This window comes from Oncorhynchus tshawytscha, linkage group LG31 (genome assembly GCF_018296145.1).
Source record: "Oncorhynchus tshawytscha isolate Ot180627B linkage group LG31, Otsh_v2.0, whole genome shotgun sequence".
Classification (NCBI taxonomy): domain Eukaryota; kingdom Metazoa; phylum Chordata; class Actinopteri; order Salmoniformes; family Salmonidae; genus Oncorhynchus; species Oncorhynchus tshawytscha.
Window position 1 is genome coordinate 30,718,775 of NC_056459.1, and position 15,576 is coordinate 30,734,350.

The 15,576-nt window shown below is 46.0% G+C and overlaps 1 protein-coding gene across 2 annotated transcripts in view; it reads left to right on the top strand.

Annotated features, from left to right (window-relative positions):
* The window catches only part of LOC112238132 (programmed cell death 6-interacting protein), a 35,929-nt gene extending 21,871 nt beyond the window's left edge, over positions 1-14,058 (top strand). Inside the window, exons 14-18 of one of the 2 annotated variants that reach the window (XM_042310368.1) lie at positions 1,377-1,511; positions 5,043-5,137; positions 8,036-8,153; positions 12,544-12,731; positions 13,497-14,058. In XM_042310368.1, coding sequence (XP_042166302.1) covers positions 1,377-1,511; positions 5,043-5,137; positions 8,036-8,153; positions 12,544-12,731; positions 13,497-13,722 — 762 coding nt within the window. In that variant the 3' untranslated portion in view covers positions 13,723-14,058. The remainder of the gene's footprint in view (positions 1-1,376; positions 1,512-5,042; positions 5,138-8,035; positions 8,154-12,543; positions 12,732-13,496) is intronic. The other variant, XM_042310369.1, reaches the window with a different exon arrangement.
* Positions 14,059-15,576: the final 1,518 nt, after the last annotated feature.

Sequence of the window (15,576 nt, forward strand, 5' to 3'; positions counted from 1 at the left end):
TTTAGTCAGCCACCAATTGTGCAAGTTCTCTACTTAAAAAGATGAGGCCTGTAATTTCCATCATAGGTACACTTCAACTATGACAGACAAAATGAGAAAAAAAAATCCAGAAAATCACATTGTAGGATTTTTAATTAATTAATTTGCAAATTATGGTGGAAAATAAGTATTTGGTCAATAACAAAAGTTTATCTCAATACTTTGTTATATACCCTTTGTTGGCAATGACAGAGGTCAAACGTTTTCTGTAAGTCTTCACAAGGTTTTCACACACTGCTGCTGGTATTTTGGCCCATTCCTCCATGCAGATCTCCTCTAGAGCAGTGATGTTTTGGGGCTGTTGCTGGGTAACACGGACTTTCAACTCCCTCCAAATATTTTCTATGGGGTTGAAATCTGGAGACTTGCTAGGCCACTCCAGGACCTTGAAATGCTTCTTACGAAGCCAATCCTTCGTTCCCCGAGCGGTGTGTTTGGGATCATTGACATGCTGAAAGACCCAGCCACGTTTCATCTTCAATGCCCTTGCTGATGGTAGGCTTTGTTACTTTGGTCCCAGCTCTCTGCAGGTCATTCACTAGGTCCCCCCGTGTGGTTCTGGGATTTTTGCTCACCGTTCTTGTGATCATTTTGACCCCACGGGGTGAGATCTTGCGTGGAGCCCCAGATCGAGGGAGATGATCAGTGGTCTTGTATGTCTTCCATTTCCTAATAATTGCTCCCACAGTTCATTTCTTCAAACCAAGTTGCTTACCTATTGCAGATTCAGTCTTCCCAGCCTGGTGCAGGTCTACAATTTTGTTTCTGGTGTCCTTTGACAGCTCTTTGGTCTTGGCCATAGTGGAGTTTGGAGTGTGACTGTTTGAGGTTGTGGACAGGTGTCTTTTATACTGATAACAAGTTCAAACAGGTGCCATTAATACAGGTAATGAGTGGAGGACAGAGGAGCCTCTTAAAGAAGAAGTTACAGGTCTGTGAGAGCCAGAAATCTTGCTTGTTTGTAGGTGACCAAATACTTACTTTCCACCATAATTTGCAAATAAATTCATTAACAATCCTACAATGTGATTTTCTGGATTTTTTTCTTCTCATTTTGTCTGTCATAGTTGAAGTGTACCTATGATGAAAATTACAGGCCTCATCTTTTTAAGTGGGAGAACTTGCACAATTGGTGGCTGACTAAATACTTTTTTGCCCCACTGTACACACACACACCTGATTATATACACACTTGCATACATACACCTGATATATATACATATACACACACACCTGATTATATACATATACACACTTTCCCTTTATACTTCCTAAAAAGAGATCCTTGTGGATTCTCTCCTTCCATCTCCAACTGTTGGTTGTCTCCTCCCCCCCAGGCGTCTCACCAGGAGTTCTCCAAGCTGAAGCAGTCCAACTCGGAGGCTAATGATCGTGAGGAGGTGTTGAAGAAGCTGGCCTCAGCCCACGACAGCTACGTAGAGATCACCAGCAACCTCCGAGAGGGCACCAAGGTAACTGTCGCCTAGGGCAGTGGCTCCCAAACTGTAGGGCTGTGCCCCCGGGGATGCGCCAGGGTCCCCACCCCAAAAAATATATATATACGCTACCAGTCAAATGTTTGGACACTCCTCCTCATTCAAAGGTTTTTCTTTATTTTTTACATTGTTTAACTTCTTGTGTCGAGCCATCCCGGATCCGGGATCGTGAATACAGCCTCAAGCTCATTACCATAACGCAACGTTAACTATTCATGAAAATCGCAAATGGAATGAAATGAATATGCTAGCTCTCAAGCTTAGCCTTTTGTTAACAACACTGTCATCTCAGATTTTCAAAATATGCTTCTCAACCATAGCAAAACAAGCATTTGTGTAGCAGCTAGCACAGCTAGCGTAGCATTTAGCATTAGCATTAGCAGGCAACATTTTCACAAAAACCAGAAAATCATTCAAATAAAATCATTACCTTTGAAGAACTTCAGATGTTTTCAATGAGGAGACTCTCAGTTAGATAGCAAATGCTCAGTTTTTCCTGAAAGATTATTTGTTTAGGAGAAATTGCTCCGTTTGGTGCGTCACGTTTGGCTACCAAAAAAAAATCGGAAATTCAGTCTTCAAAACGCAGAACTTTTTTCCAAATTAACTCCATAATATCGACTGAAACATGGTAAACGTTGTTTAGAATCAATCCTCAAGGTGTTTTTCACATATCTCTTCATGATATATCGTTCGTTGAAAGCCTCCTCTCAATCACTGGATGACTGCGTGCAGCTTGTAGATTACGCACCAATTTAGACAAAGGACACCGGGCGGACCCCTGGTAAATGTAGTCTCTTATGGCCAATCTTCCAATGATATGCCTACAAATACGTCACAATGCTGCAGACACCTTGGAGAAACGATAGAAAGGGCAGGCTCATTCCCGGCGCATTCACAGCCATATAAGGAGACAATGGGAAACAGAGCTTCAAAAATTCTGCCCATTTCCTGGTTGAAGTTTCATCTTAGTTTCGCCTGTAGCATGAGTTCTGTGGCACTCACAGATATCTTTGCAGTTTTGGAAACCTTAGAGTGTTTTCTATCCAAAGCTGCCAATTATATGCATAGTCGAGTATCTTTTCGTGACAAAATATTGCGCTTATAACGGGCACGTTTTTATATCCATAAATTAAGAGCGCCCCCTATATCCAAGAAGTTAATAATGGTGAAGACATCAAAACCATGAAATAACACACAGCAGAGGTAACTCTAACGAACTTATCCTCCAGCAGAGGTAACTCTAACAAACTTATCCTCCAGCAGAGGTAACGCTAACGAACTTATCCTCCAGCAGAGGTAACGCTAACGAACTTATCCTCCAGCAGAGGTAACGCTAACGAACTTATCCTCCAGCAGAGGTAACGCTAACGAACTTATCCTCCAGCAGAGGTAACGCTAACGAACTTGTCCTCCAGCAGAGGTAACGCTAACGAACTTGTCCTCCAGCAGAGGTAACGCTAACGAACTTGTCCTCCAGCAGAGGTAACGCTAACGAACTTATCCTCCAGCAGAGGTAACGCTAACGAACTTATCCTCCAGCAGAGGTAACGCTAACGAACTTATCCTCCAGCAGAGGTAACGCTAACGAACTTATCCTCCAGCAGAGGTAACGCTAACGAACTTATCCTCCAGCAGAGGTAACGCTAACGAACTTATCCTCCAGCAGAGGTAACGCTAACGAACTTATCCTCCAGCAGAGGTAACGCTAACGAACTTATCCTCCAGCAGAGGTAACGCTAACGAACTTATCCTCCAGCAGAGGTAACGCTAACGAACTTATCCTCCAGCAGAGGTAACGCTAACGAACTTATCCTCCAGCAGAGGTAACTCTGGGTCTTCCTTTCCTGTGGCGGTCCTCATGAGACAGTTTCATCGTAGTGCTTAAAGAAACTTTCAAAGTTCTTGAAATTTTCCAGATTGACTGAACTTCATGTCATAAATTAATGATGGACTGTCGTTTCTCTTTGCTTATTTGAGCTGTTCTTGTCATAATATGGACTTGGTATTTTACCAAATAGGGCTCTTCTGTATACCCCCCTACCTTGTCACAACACAACTGATTGTCTCAAACGCATTAAGAAGGAAAGAAATTCCACAAATTAACTGTTAACAAGGCACACCTGTTAATTGAAATGCATTAGTGTGCAAAGCTGTCATGCTTTGAAGAATTTAAAATATAAAATATATTTTGATTTGTTTAACACTTTTTTTTGGTTTCTACATGATTCCATATGTGTTATTTAATAGTTTTGATGTCTTCACTATTATTCTACAGTGTGTGTCCAAATTTGTGTGTGTGTTTAAAGGAACTCAGTCCGGCTTTAAATGTACTCTTGAAAGTTGTAATAGTAGAATGTACAAGGTGACATTACTAAACTGGGTTGTAATAGTAGAATGTACAAGGTGACATTACTAAACTGGGTTGTAATAGTAGAATGCACAAGGGTTGTCTCTAAGGAACAAGAGGGTTGTCTCTAAGGAACAAGAGGGTTGTCTCTAAGGAACAAGAGGGTTGTCTCTAAGGAACAAGAGGGTTGTCTCTAAGGAACAAGAGGGTTGTCTCTAAGGAACAAGAGGGTTGTCTCTAAGGAACAAGAGGGTTGTCTCTAGGACTCTCTCTCCCAACAATACACAATAACAATGGTTGTTGGCCCGGAAAAACAACTGATTCGATGTGATAAGAGCTTGATGATTAATTGACTTGTCTTGAACCAGGTTTCAGTCCAACCATTTCAATGTGGATGAATTACCTGACTCAATTTTTTTTAACTCAAGCCGAGCCTTATGGAAATCGTACATCTAAGATTTCCCACTGTCAAATATATATATATATATAAGGGTGGATAATTGTTTTGGTGCGGTGGATACACATTTATTGATGAAATGACCATGTCTAGGTGGACATGTAGTCAGGCCACGATATGTTACGTTGTACTACCCCCACGATGTTGGAAAGCATGCAGAGTTTATAAGGTATTAGTTGTATGAACTTATAATGACTGATGATGGTTGAGGTGATGAGCTTCGTGCAAATTTCCAATAAATATTGAGGTTCATATTTGAATGTTGGTGACAGTGCTTGGCTGACACGTTTAAAAAAAAAAAAAAAATGTTTTAAATAATGGTCTTGCTCTTATCCGTATCTAATATAACCCTGTCCGTTTTATCAGCAGACTGTTTGAAGTAATGCACCAAAACCGGGCAAGTATGTAATTTATCTCAACAGTTTTTGAGACAAAATCCTCGGTAGAGTTGAAAATGTAACGTAAACACATTGTTCTGCTGTTTATTCGCTACATGGAAACGTAACAGTGGAAGAGCTCTAATGTGTCATCGCGCACAGATTTCCTTTATCCGCAACAAGTCGTTTTGATGGAAACATCTCTGGTTGGAAAATGCAGATTTTTTTTAAAAAAAAAAAAAAAAAAATCATATAAATCTTTTGCTATTGGATGGAAACCTAGTTTATCAGTCTGACCAATCACTTTCTTTCTCTCTCTGTAGTTCTACAACGACCTCACAGAGATCCTGCTGAAGTTCCAGAACAAGTGCAGTGACATCGTCTTCGCGCGCAAGACCGAACGGGACGAACTGCTCAAGTGTGTGGTGGTGATGTCGTCTCTGTGATGATGATGATGATGATGATGATGATGATGATGCATCAATTGTTATATTTGTAATAATCAAAGTATTGTCTTATTAGTGAAATATCATTGATTACATCATGGGTTTTCTGTGATTGGTGATCAAATCAAATGATTGGTCACATGCGCTGATTACAACAGGTGTAGACTCTACAGCGAAATGCTTAATTACGAGCCCAGTGCAGAGTTAAACAAATATATTTTAAAAAAATATTTTAAGAAGAAAGACAAATATTTGCTAAAAAAAGAAAATGGTAACACAAACAATCCTATATACAAGGAGCACCGGTATCCGAGGCAATGTGCAGGGGTACGAGGTAGTTGAGGTAATACAGTATGTGAAAGTGACTAGGCTATCGAGACAGATAAACAGACTAGCAGCAGCGTGAGTGTGTGGGTAGAGTCTGGGGAGTGTGTGAGTAGAGTCTGGGGAGTGTGTGGGTAGAGTGTGTGGGGAGTGTGTGGGTAGAGTGTGCGGGTAGAGTCTGGGGAGTGTGTGGGTAGAGTCTGGGGAGTGTGGGGTAGAGTCTGGGGAATGTGTGGGTAGAGTCTGGGGAGTGTGTGGGTAGAGTCTGGGGAGTGTGTGGGTAGAGTCTGGGGAGTGTGTGGGTAGAGTCTGGGGAGTGTGGGGTAGAGTCTGGGGAGTGTGTGGGTAGAGTCTGGGGAGTGTGTGGGTAGAGTCTGGGGAGTGTGTGGGTAGAGTCTGGGGAGTGTGTGGGTAGAGTGTGTGGGTAGAGTCTGGGGAGTGTGTGGGTAGAGTCTGGGGAGTGTGGGTAGAGTCTGGGGAGTGTGTGGGTAGAGTCTGGGGAGTGTGGGTAGAGTCTGGGGAGTGTGTGGGTAGAGTCTGGGGAGTGTGGGTAGAGTCTGGGGAGTGTGTGGGTAGAGTCTGGGGAGTGTGTGGGTAGAGTCTGGGGAGTGTGTGGGTAGAGTCTGGGGAATGTGGGGTAGAGTCTGGGGAGTGTGTGGGAAGAGTCTGGGGAGTGTGGGTAGAATGTGTGGGTAGAGTCTGGGGAGTGTGTGGGTAGAGTCTGGGGAGTGTGGGTAGAGTCTGGGGAGTGTGGGGTAGAGTCTGGGGAGTGTGGGTAGAGTCTGGGGAGTGTGTGGTAGAGTCTGGGGAGTGTGTGGGTAGAGTCTGGGGAGTGTGTGGGTAGAGTCTGGGGAGTGTGTGGGTAGAGTCTGGGGAGTGTGTGGGAAGAGTCTGGGGAGTGTGGGTAGAGTCTGGGGAATGTGTGGGTAGAGTCTGGGGAGTGTGTGGGTAGAGTCTGGGGTGTGTGGGTAGAGTCTGGGGAGTGTGTGGGTAGAGTCTGGGGAGTGTGGGTAGAGTCTGGGGAGTGTGGGGTAGAGTCTGGGGAGTGTGTGGGTAGAGTCTGGGGTGTGTGGGTAGAGTGTGTGGGTAGAGTCTGGGGAGTGTGTGGGTAGAGTCTGGGGAGTGTGTGGGTAGAGTCTGGGGAGTGTGGGGTAGAGTCTGGGGAGTGTGTGGGTAGAGTCTGGGGAGTGTGTGGGTAGAGTCTGGGGAGTGTGTGGGTAGAGTCTGGGGAGTGTGGGAAGAGTCTGGGGAGTGTGGGGTAGAGTCTGGGGAATGTGTGGGAAGAGTCTGGGGAGTGTGGGTAGAGTCTGGGGAGTGTGTGGGTAGAGTCTGGGGAGTGTGTGGGTAGAGTCTGGGGAGTGTGTGGGTAGAGTCTGGGGAGTGTGTGGGTAGAGTCTGGGGAGTGTGTGGGTAGAGTCTGGGGAGTGTGTGGGTAGAGTCTGGGGAGTGTGTGGGTAGAGTCTGGGGAATGTGTGGGTAGAGTCTGGGGAGTGTGTGGGTAGAGTCTGGGGAGTGTGTGGGTAGAGTCTGGGGAGTGTGTGGGTAGAGTCTGGGGAGTGTGTGGGTAGAGTCTGGGGAGTGTGTGGGTAGAGTGTGTGGGTAGAGTCTGGGGAGTGTGTGGGTAGAGTCTGGGGAGTGTGTGGGTAGAGTCTGGGGAGTGTGTGGGTAGAGTCTGGGGAGTGTGTGGGTAGAGTCTGGGGAGTGTGTGGGTAGAGTCTGGGGAGTGTGGGTAGAGTCTGGGGAGTGTGTGGGGAGTCTGGGGAGTGTGTGGGTAGAGTCTGGGGAGTGTGTGGGTAGAGTCTGGGGAGTGTGTGGGTAGAGTCTGGGGAGTGTGTGGGTAGAGTCTGGGGAGTGTGTGGGGTAGAGTCTGGGGAGTGTGTGGGTAGAGTCTGGGGAGTGTGTGGGTAGAGTCTGGGGAGTGTGTGGGTAGAGTCTGGGGAGTGTGTGGGAAGAGTCTGGGGAGTGTGTGGGTAGAGTCTGGGGAGTGTGTGGGTAGAGTCTGGGGAGTGTGTGGGTAGAGTCTGGGGAGTGTGTGGGTAGAGTCTGGGGAGTGTGTGGGTAGAGTCTGGGGAGTGTGTGGGTAGAGTCTGGGGAGTGTGTGGGTAGAGTCTGGGGAGTGTGTGGGTAGAGTCTGGGGAGTGTGTGGGTAGAGTCTGGGGAGTGTGTGGGTAGAGTCTGGGGAGTGTGTGGGTAGAGTCTGGGGAGTGTGTGGGTAGAGTCTGGGGAGTGTGTGGGTAGAGTCTGGGGAGTGTGTGGGTAGAGTCTGGGGTGTGTGGGTAGAGTCTGGGGAGTGTGGGTAGAGTCTGGGGAGTGTGTGGGTAGAGTCTGGGGAGTGTGTGGGTAGAGCAAGAGTTGGTGCACAACAACTAACGCATAGATAAACAATAAAGGAGGTCAATGTGAGTTGTCATGGTAGCCATTTGATTAACTTGTCTTGGGGGGGGGGTGATTCATGTGCATAAGAAGGGACCGTGACTATCAACTGATGTTGTGGTTGCCGTGGTGACCGCCGACTGACATTGCTGTTGTTGTGGTTACCCACCCAGGGACTTGCAGCAGAGCATCGCCAGGGAGCCCAGCGCCCCGTCCTTTAATGTCCCCGCCTACCAGACTAACCCTGCTCCCACTGCCGCCGACCCAAACCCTGCTCCCAGGACTGTCTTTGTAAGTAGCCAATCATCGATGGGCAGGTGGGAGGATCGAATCAGAGGGCAGCTCTGTACCAAAGAGGTGACTCCATTAAGGGACAGATGGAAATGTACTGGGGGGGAAGTGGTCAGAAATAGGGGCGGGTTGTTTTAAAAAAAATGGTTCACAGTTTAATTTTTTAATTTTTTATTCTGGTTTACAGAATCCTTTTTTTAAAAGACGTTTTATTTTATTTTACCCCCTTTTTCTCCAATTACGTTCTTGTCTCATCGCTGCAACTCCTCAACGGGCTCGGGAGAGGCGAAGGTCTGAAACATGACCCGCCAAACCGCGCTTCTTAACACCCACCCGCTTAACCGTTCAACTGATGACCGAAGTCCGCCTGCAGGTGCCCGGACCCCGCCACCAGGAGTCGCAAGAGCCAAGTAAAGCCCCCCAGCTAAACCCCCTAACCATTGTGCACTGCAATCGTTCCTGGCTGGTTGTGACACAGCCTGAGATCGAACCCGGGTCTGTAGTGATGCCGTAGACTGCTGCTCCACTCTGGAGGCTACATTCGCTCTTCTGCTCATATTTTCCCTAGAAACATTGGTTTGACTTACAGTACCAGTCAAAGGTTTGGACACACCACCTCATTTAAGGGTTTTTCTTTATTTTTACTATTTTCTACATTGTAGAATAATGCTGAAGATGTCAAAAATATGAACTCATCCCAAACCATCTCAATTGGGTTGAGGTCGGGTGATTGTGGAGGCCAGGTCATCTGATGCAGTACTCAGTCACTCTCCTTTTTGGTCAAATAGCTCTTACACAGCCTGGAGGTGTGTTGGGTCATTGTCCTGTTGAAAAACAAATGATTGTCCAACTAAGTGCAAACCAGATGGGATGGCATATTGCTGCAGTAGCCATGTTGGTTTTGTGTGCCTTGAATTCTAAATAAATCACAGACAGTGTCACCAGTAAAGCACCCCAACACCACCTCCTCCATGCTTCACGGCGGGAACCAAACATGCGGAGATCATCCGTTCACCTACTCACAAAGACACGGTGGTTGGAGCCAAAAATTTAATTTGTACTCATCAGACCAAAGGATAGATTTTCACCAGTCTGAGTTTGTTAAATATATATATATATATATTTTTTTTACTTGGCAAGTCGGTTGAGAACAAAATCTTATTTACAATGACGACCCACCAAAACCAATTTTGCGCCGCCCTATGTGACTCCCAATCACGGCCGGCTGTGATACAGCCTGAAATCGAACCGGAGTCTGTAGAGACACCTCTAGGACTGAGATGCAGTGCCTTAGACCGCTGCGCCACTCGGGAGCTCTGGTTCTTTTGACTGGTACTGTATGTTAAAGGTCAATTGAAGATGTTTTTATCTCAATATCAAATCATTTCTGGTTAACAATTAAGTACCTGACTGTCATTGTTTTCAAAAATAGCTTCTTTGCAAAGAGCAATTTCTCAAGCAGAAATGTTGCTAGGCCGGCCTGCAAGTGGGGAGGGGAAAACTGAAAACTAGCTGTTATTGGCAGAGGTTTGGAACTCTTTCTTATTGGTCTATTGAATCATTTATACCAGGCAAGCCAAAACTCCATCCCACCAAAACAGGCTGAAGTTTCAGGCGGTCTTTTCAAACGGCTCTTACACTAAAAGGATATCATAGTTTTCTGAATTTCACGGTATGATTCCAACCTCATAGTGTGGAAATAAACTCAGTAAAAAAAGAAACATCCCCCTTTCAGGACCCTGTCTTTCAAAGATCATTTGTAAAAATCCAAATAACTTCACAGATCTTCATTGTAAAGGGTTTAAACACTGTGTCCCCTGCTTGTTCAATGAACCACAAACAATTAATGAACTTGCACCTGTGGAACGGTCGTTAAGACACTAACAGCTTACAGACGGTAGGCAATTGATGTCACAGTTATGAAAACTTGGGACACTAAAGAGGCCTTTCTACTGACTCTGAAAAACACCAAAAAAAAGATGCCCAGGGTCCCTGCTCATCTGCCTGAAGGTGCCTTAGGCAAGCTGCAAGGAGGCATGAGGACTGCAGATGTGGCCAGGGCAATAATTAGCATTGTCCATTCTGTGAGACGCCTAAGACAGCGCTACAGGGAGACAGGACGGACAGCTGATTGTCCTCTCAGTGGCAGACCACGTGTAACAACACCTGTACAGGATCGGTACATCCAAACATCACACCTGCGGGACAGGTACAGGATGGAAACAACTGCCCGATTTACATCAGGAACGTACAATCCCTCCATCAGTGTTCAGACTTTCCGCAATAGGCTGAGAGGCGGGACTGAGGGCTTGTAGGCCTGTTGTAAGCCAGGTCCTCACCAGACATTACCGGCAACAACGTCACCTATGGGCACAAACCCACCGTCGCTGGACCAGACAGGATTGGCAAAAAGTGCTCTTCTCTGACGAGTCGCGGTTTTGTCTCACTAGGGTGATGGTCGGATTCGCGTCTATCGTCAAAGGAATGAGCGTTACACCGAGGCCTGTACTCTGGAGCGGCATCGATTTGGAGGTGGAGGGTCCGTCATGGTCTGGGGTGGCGTGTCACAGCATCATCTGACTGAGCTTGTTGTCATTGCAGGCAATCTCAACGCTGTGCGTTACAGGGAAGACATCCTCCTCCCTCATGTGGTACCCTTCCTGCAGGCTCATCCTGACATGACCCTCCAGCATGACAATGCCACCAGCCATACTGCTCGTTCTGTGCATGATTTCCTGCAAGACAGGAATGTCAGTGTTCTGCCATGGCCAGCGAAGAGCCCGGATCTCAATCCCATTGAACACGTCTGGGACCTGTTGGATCAGAGGGTGAGGGCTAGGGCCATTCCCCCCCCCAGAAATGTCCGGGAACTTGCAGGTGCCTTGGTGGAAGAGTGGAGTAACATCTCACAGCAAGAACTGGCAAATCTGGTGCAGTCCATGAGGAGGAGATACACTGCAGTACTTAATGCAGCTGGTGGCCACACCAGATACTCACTGTTACTTTTGATTTTGAACCCCCCCCTTTGTTCAGGGACACATTATTCCATTTCTGTTAGTCACATGTCTGTGGAACTTGTTCAGTTTTTGTCTCAGTTTATGAATCTTGTTATGTTCATACAAATATTTACACATGTTAAGTTTGCTGAAAATAAACGCAGTTGACAGTGAGAGGACGTTTCTTTTTCTGCTGAGTTTATATGTAAAACGCCAAGGCAGCAGATGTGTTTTTGCTGGACCCCAGGAAGAGTAAGGCAGTAATATACATTATAATACCATTTTTAAACATTAAATATGTTTTACAACAGTTTTCATAATACAATGTGCCCCCACGGCCACTACTCTACTACAACACTATCCAGGTGTGTGTTATGTGTGTTTACAGCGTGTGTGTGTGTGTGTGTGTGTGTTGTACCTCCCTGTTCCATAAGGTGCATTTTGATCTGTTTTTTTAAATCTTATTTTACTGCTTGTGTGAGTTACTTAATGTGGAATAGATTTACCTGTAGTCATGGTTCTATGTAGTACTGTGTGCCTCCCATAGTCTGTTCTTGTCTTGATGGGGGACTGAACTGTGTAGTTTAAACAGATACCTCTGGTAACATGTCTTGTTGGGTTTGCATGGAGGACTGAGCTGTGTAGTTTAAACAGATACCTCTGGTAACATGTCTTGTTGGGGGACTGAACTGTGTAGTTTAAACAGATACCTCTGGTAACATGTCTTGTTGGGGGACTGAACTGTGTAGTTTAAACAGATACCTCTGGTAACATGTCTTGTTGGGTGACTGAACTGTGTAGTTTAAACAGATACCTCTGGTAACATGTCTTGTTGGGGGACTGAACTGTGTAGTTTAAACAGATACCTCTGGTAACATGTCTTGTTGGGTTTGCATGGAGGACTGAACTGTGTAGTTTAAACAGATACCTCTGGTAACATGTCTTGTTGGGTTTGCATGGAGGACTGAGCTGTGTAGTTTAAACACACAGTTTTAAGAATGTTTGCGCTTGATAACAAACAAAACAAAAAGTTTGTCTACCTTCTCAAGGAAAACACGTTGGAAAATTCAAACCTATATTTTCTGGAGAGGACATGTTTTTGAACAATGTGCCATGCTGCCTTGTTGACCATGTGACCGGGCAGCACAGATTACTGATGGATTAGATCAGGTCTCTCCTCTTCAACGGTTCACACCGGTTCACACCGGTTCACACCGGTTCAGCCTAATCAAACTTGCTCAAATACGACCGAGATAAACAGGACTGTAATGTTGTCTCTTATTGTGAAAATATCATTTTTCAAGCGATCAATAAATGAAATGTTTATCAGTGTTTACTAGTTATCTATTTCTTTTTTTATTGATCTCTGATTTTCCCTTCTTTCCTGTTCCCAGCAGCCTCAGCAGCCCCAGGTGAAGGCCCAGCCGCCCCAGCGACCCCCTCCCCCTGCCTTCACCCCCCAGGCCGCCTCCGCACCTGGAAACCCTCCAGACAACCAGCCTCAACCAGGAAACCCCCCACCCATGGCCCCTCCCTCACAGGCACAGGGACCGCCTTACCCCACCTACCAGGGATACCCAGGGTGAATCAATCAATACCTTTATTGTCCCAGTCGGCAGACTGTGTGAGAGTTGCACAACTGTTATCCGTCCGTTGTTCTAGTCACACTTCCATTGCTGTTCTCTCTCCCTCCCCCTCTTCTAACTAACCCTCCCCCTCTCTCTCCTAACTCTCTGTCTCTCTCCTAACTTTCTCTCTGTCTCTCTCCTAACTTTCTCTCTGTCTCTCTCCTAACTCTCTCTCTGTCTCTCTCCTAACTCTCTGTCTCTCTCCTAACTCTCTCTCTCTCTCTCTCCTAACTCTCTGTCTCTCTCCTAACTCTCTGTCTCTCTCCTAACTCTCTGTCTCTCTCCTAACTCTCTCTCTCTCTCTCTCTAACTCTCTCTGTCTCTCTAACTCTCTCTCTCTCTCTCTAACTCTCTCTCTGTCTCTCTCTCTCTCTCTCTCTCTCTCTCTCTCTGTCTCTCTCCTAACTCTCTGTCTCTCTCTAACTCTCTCTCTGTCTCTCTCTAACTCTCTCTGTCTCTCTCTAACTCTCTCTCTGTCTCTCTCCTAACTCTCTGTCTCTGTCTCTCTCCTAACTCTCTCTCTCTCTCTGTCTCTCTCCTAACTCTCTCTGTCTCTCTCTAACTCTCTGTCTCTCTCTCTGTCTCTCTCTCTGTCTCTCTCTAACTCTCTCTCTCTCTGTCTCTCTCTAACTCTCTGTCTCTCTCCTAACTCTGTCTCTGTCTCTCTCCTAACTCTCTGTCTCTCTCCTAACTCTCTCTCTCTGTCTCTGTATCTCCAGGTATGCCTACCAGATGCCCATGGGTTATAACCCGTATGCAGCGTACGGCCAGTACAACATGCCCCCCGCTATGCAGCCTAACATGCAGCCCTACATCCCCTATCAGCAGGCCCCAGCACCCGGACAGGGGGGCTTCCCCGGGACCCCCCCCACACAGCAGCACCCCTACACCTACCAACAGCAGCCCCAGCACCCACCACATCAACCATACTACCCACAACAATAACTACTGTGTAAACTCTATCATTCCCTCTTCCCCCTTTTCATCCCCTCTACCCCTCCTCTCTGCTATCCATCCTCCAACTGACAGCAGAAACCGTGATACTAACCTCTGCAATAAATTCTCTCTCCCTCCTTCCCTCTCTACTCTACCCTTACTCTATCCCTCCCTCCCTACTCTACCCTTACTCTATCTCGCTCTCTCCCTCCCCTCTGCTATCCATCCTCCAACTGACAGCAGAAACCGTGATACTAACCTCTGCAATAAATTCTCTCTCTCCCTCCCCTCCTTCCCTCCCTCCCTACTCTACCCTTACTCTATCTCCCCTCCCCTCCTTCCCTCCCTCCCTCCCTCTCTCCCTCTATCTCTCTCCCTCCTTCCCTCCCTCCCTCCTCTCTACCCTTACTCTATCTCTCTCTCTCTCCCCCCCTCCTCCCTCCCTCCCTACTCTACCCTTACTCTATCTCTCTCTCTCCCTCCCCTCCCTCCCTCCCTACTCTACCCTTACTCTATCCCACCACCCTTGTTTAATTCGTTTTTCATATAATTTTTCTAATTATTGCGTTGATTCTTTATTTAATTCCTAACTTCTCGTCCTGATCTAACTGACTTCCTGGTATGGGCTGGGCCTCTTTTAGAACACTAAAAAAACCACAACATTTTATTGTCACATCCACCAGACATGTGCAGTGACGTGTTGTTTTAGAGGTCATAGTAGTACGACACGCCTGGAGCAAACGAGGGTGAAGTGCCTTGTTCATCAACAGGTTTTTCACCACTAGCTTCCGCTTCCTGGCCCAACGCTCTGAGGAGCCTCACTGCATTCTGGGATGAGGGGGCGTAGTCTATAGGTGTGATTCCTTATTTGGGAGCGGGTGGATGGTCCCGTACAATGTCACCGGTTGAGGGGACCGGTGGACCGACGGTTGTATCCAGGAGTGCAAATGTACGACTTGAACAAATGTTCCTTGTCTGTTTATCAAACCGTTTTGCTACTGAATATTGACCCATCTCTGATCGCCGAGATCATTTCCTGGCGCTTCTATTACAACTATATCTATATCCTATTTTTCTAATGAATAATACTGATGTACTGATCCAATGAAAACGGCCTGTAGGTTTTCTCATGTAGTTGAGGACCGTTGGAGATCCGTTCTCTCCTATAATCAGAGTACGGCTGAAGATGTTTTTCTGGGATAAAGATTATTAGATGCAGAGCCTTCAGAATGTATTCACACCCTTAGACTTTTTCCTAATTTTGTTGTTACAGCCTGAATTTAAAATGGATTATATTTAGATATTTTTTTGGGGTCACTGACCCCTCGAAGTGGAATCATGTCTTTCTTTTAAATGCATTAAAATGCAAATGAATAAAAAATGAAAAGTTGAAATGTATATTGAGTCAGTATGTATTCAAACCTGTGGTTATTTCAAGCTTAAATAAGTGTCATGGAATCAATCTGTGTGCAGTAAGTGTTTTAACAGGATTGTTGAATGACTACCTCATCTCTGTACTCCAAACAGGTAAAAGTCCCTCAGTCGAGCAGTGAATTTCAAACACTGATTCAACCACAAAGACTAAGGAAGTGTTGCTATTGGTAGATGGGTAAAAAGCAGACATTGAGCATGTTGAAGTTATTAATTACACTTTGGATGGTGTGTCAATGAACCCAGTCACTACAAAGATACAGGTGTCCTTCCTAACTCAGTTGCTAGGAGAGGAAGGAAACTGCTCAGGGATTTCACCATGAGGCCAATGGTGAATTCAAAGTGTTATGTTTGGGGCAAATCCAATACAAAACATTACTGAGTACCACTATCCATATTTTGAAGCAGAGGGGTGGCTGCATCATGTTATGG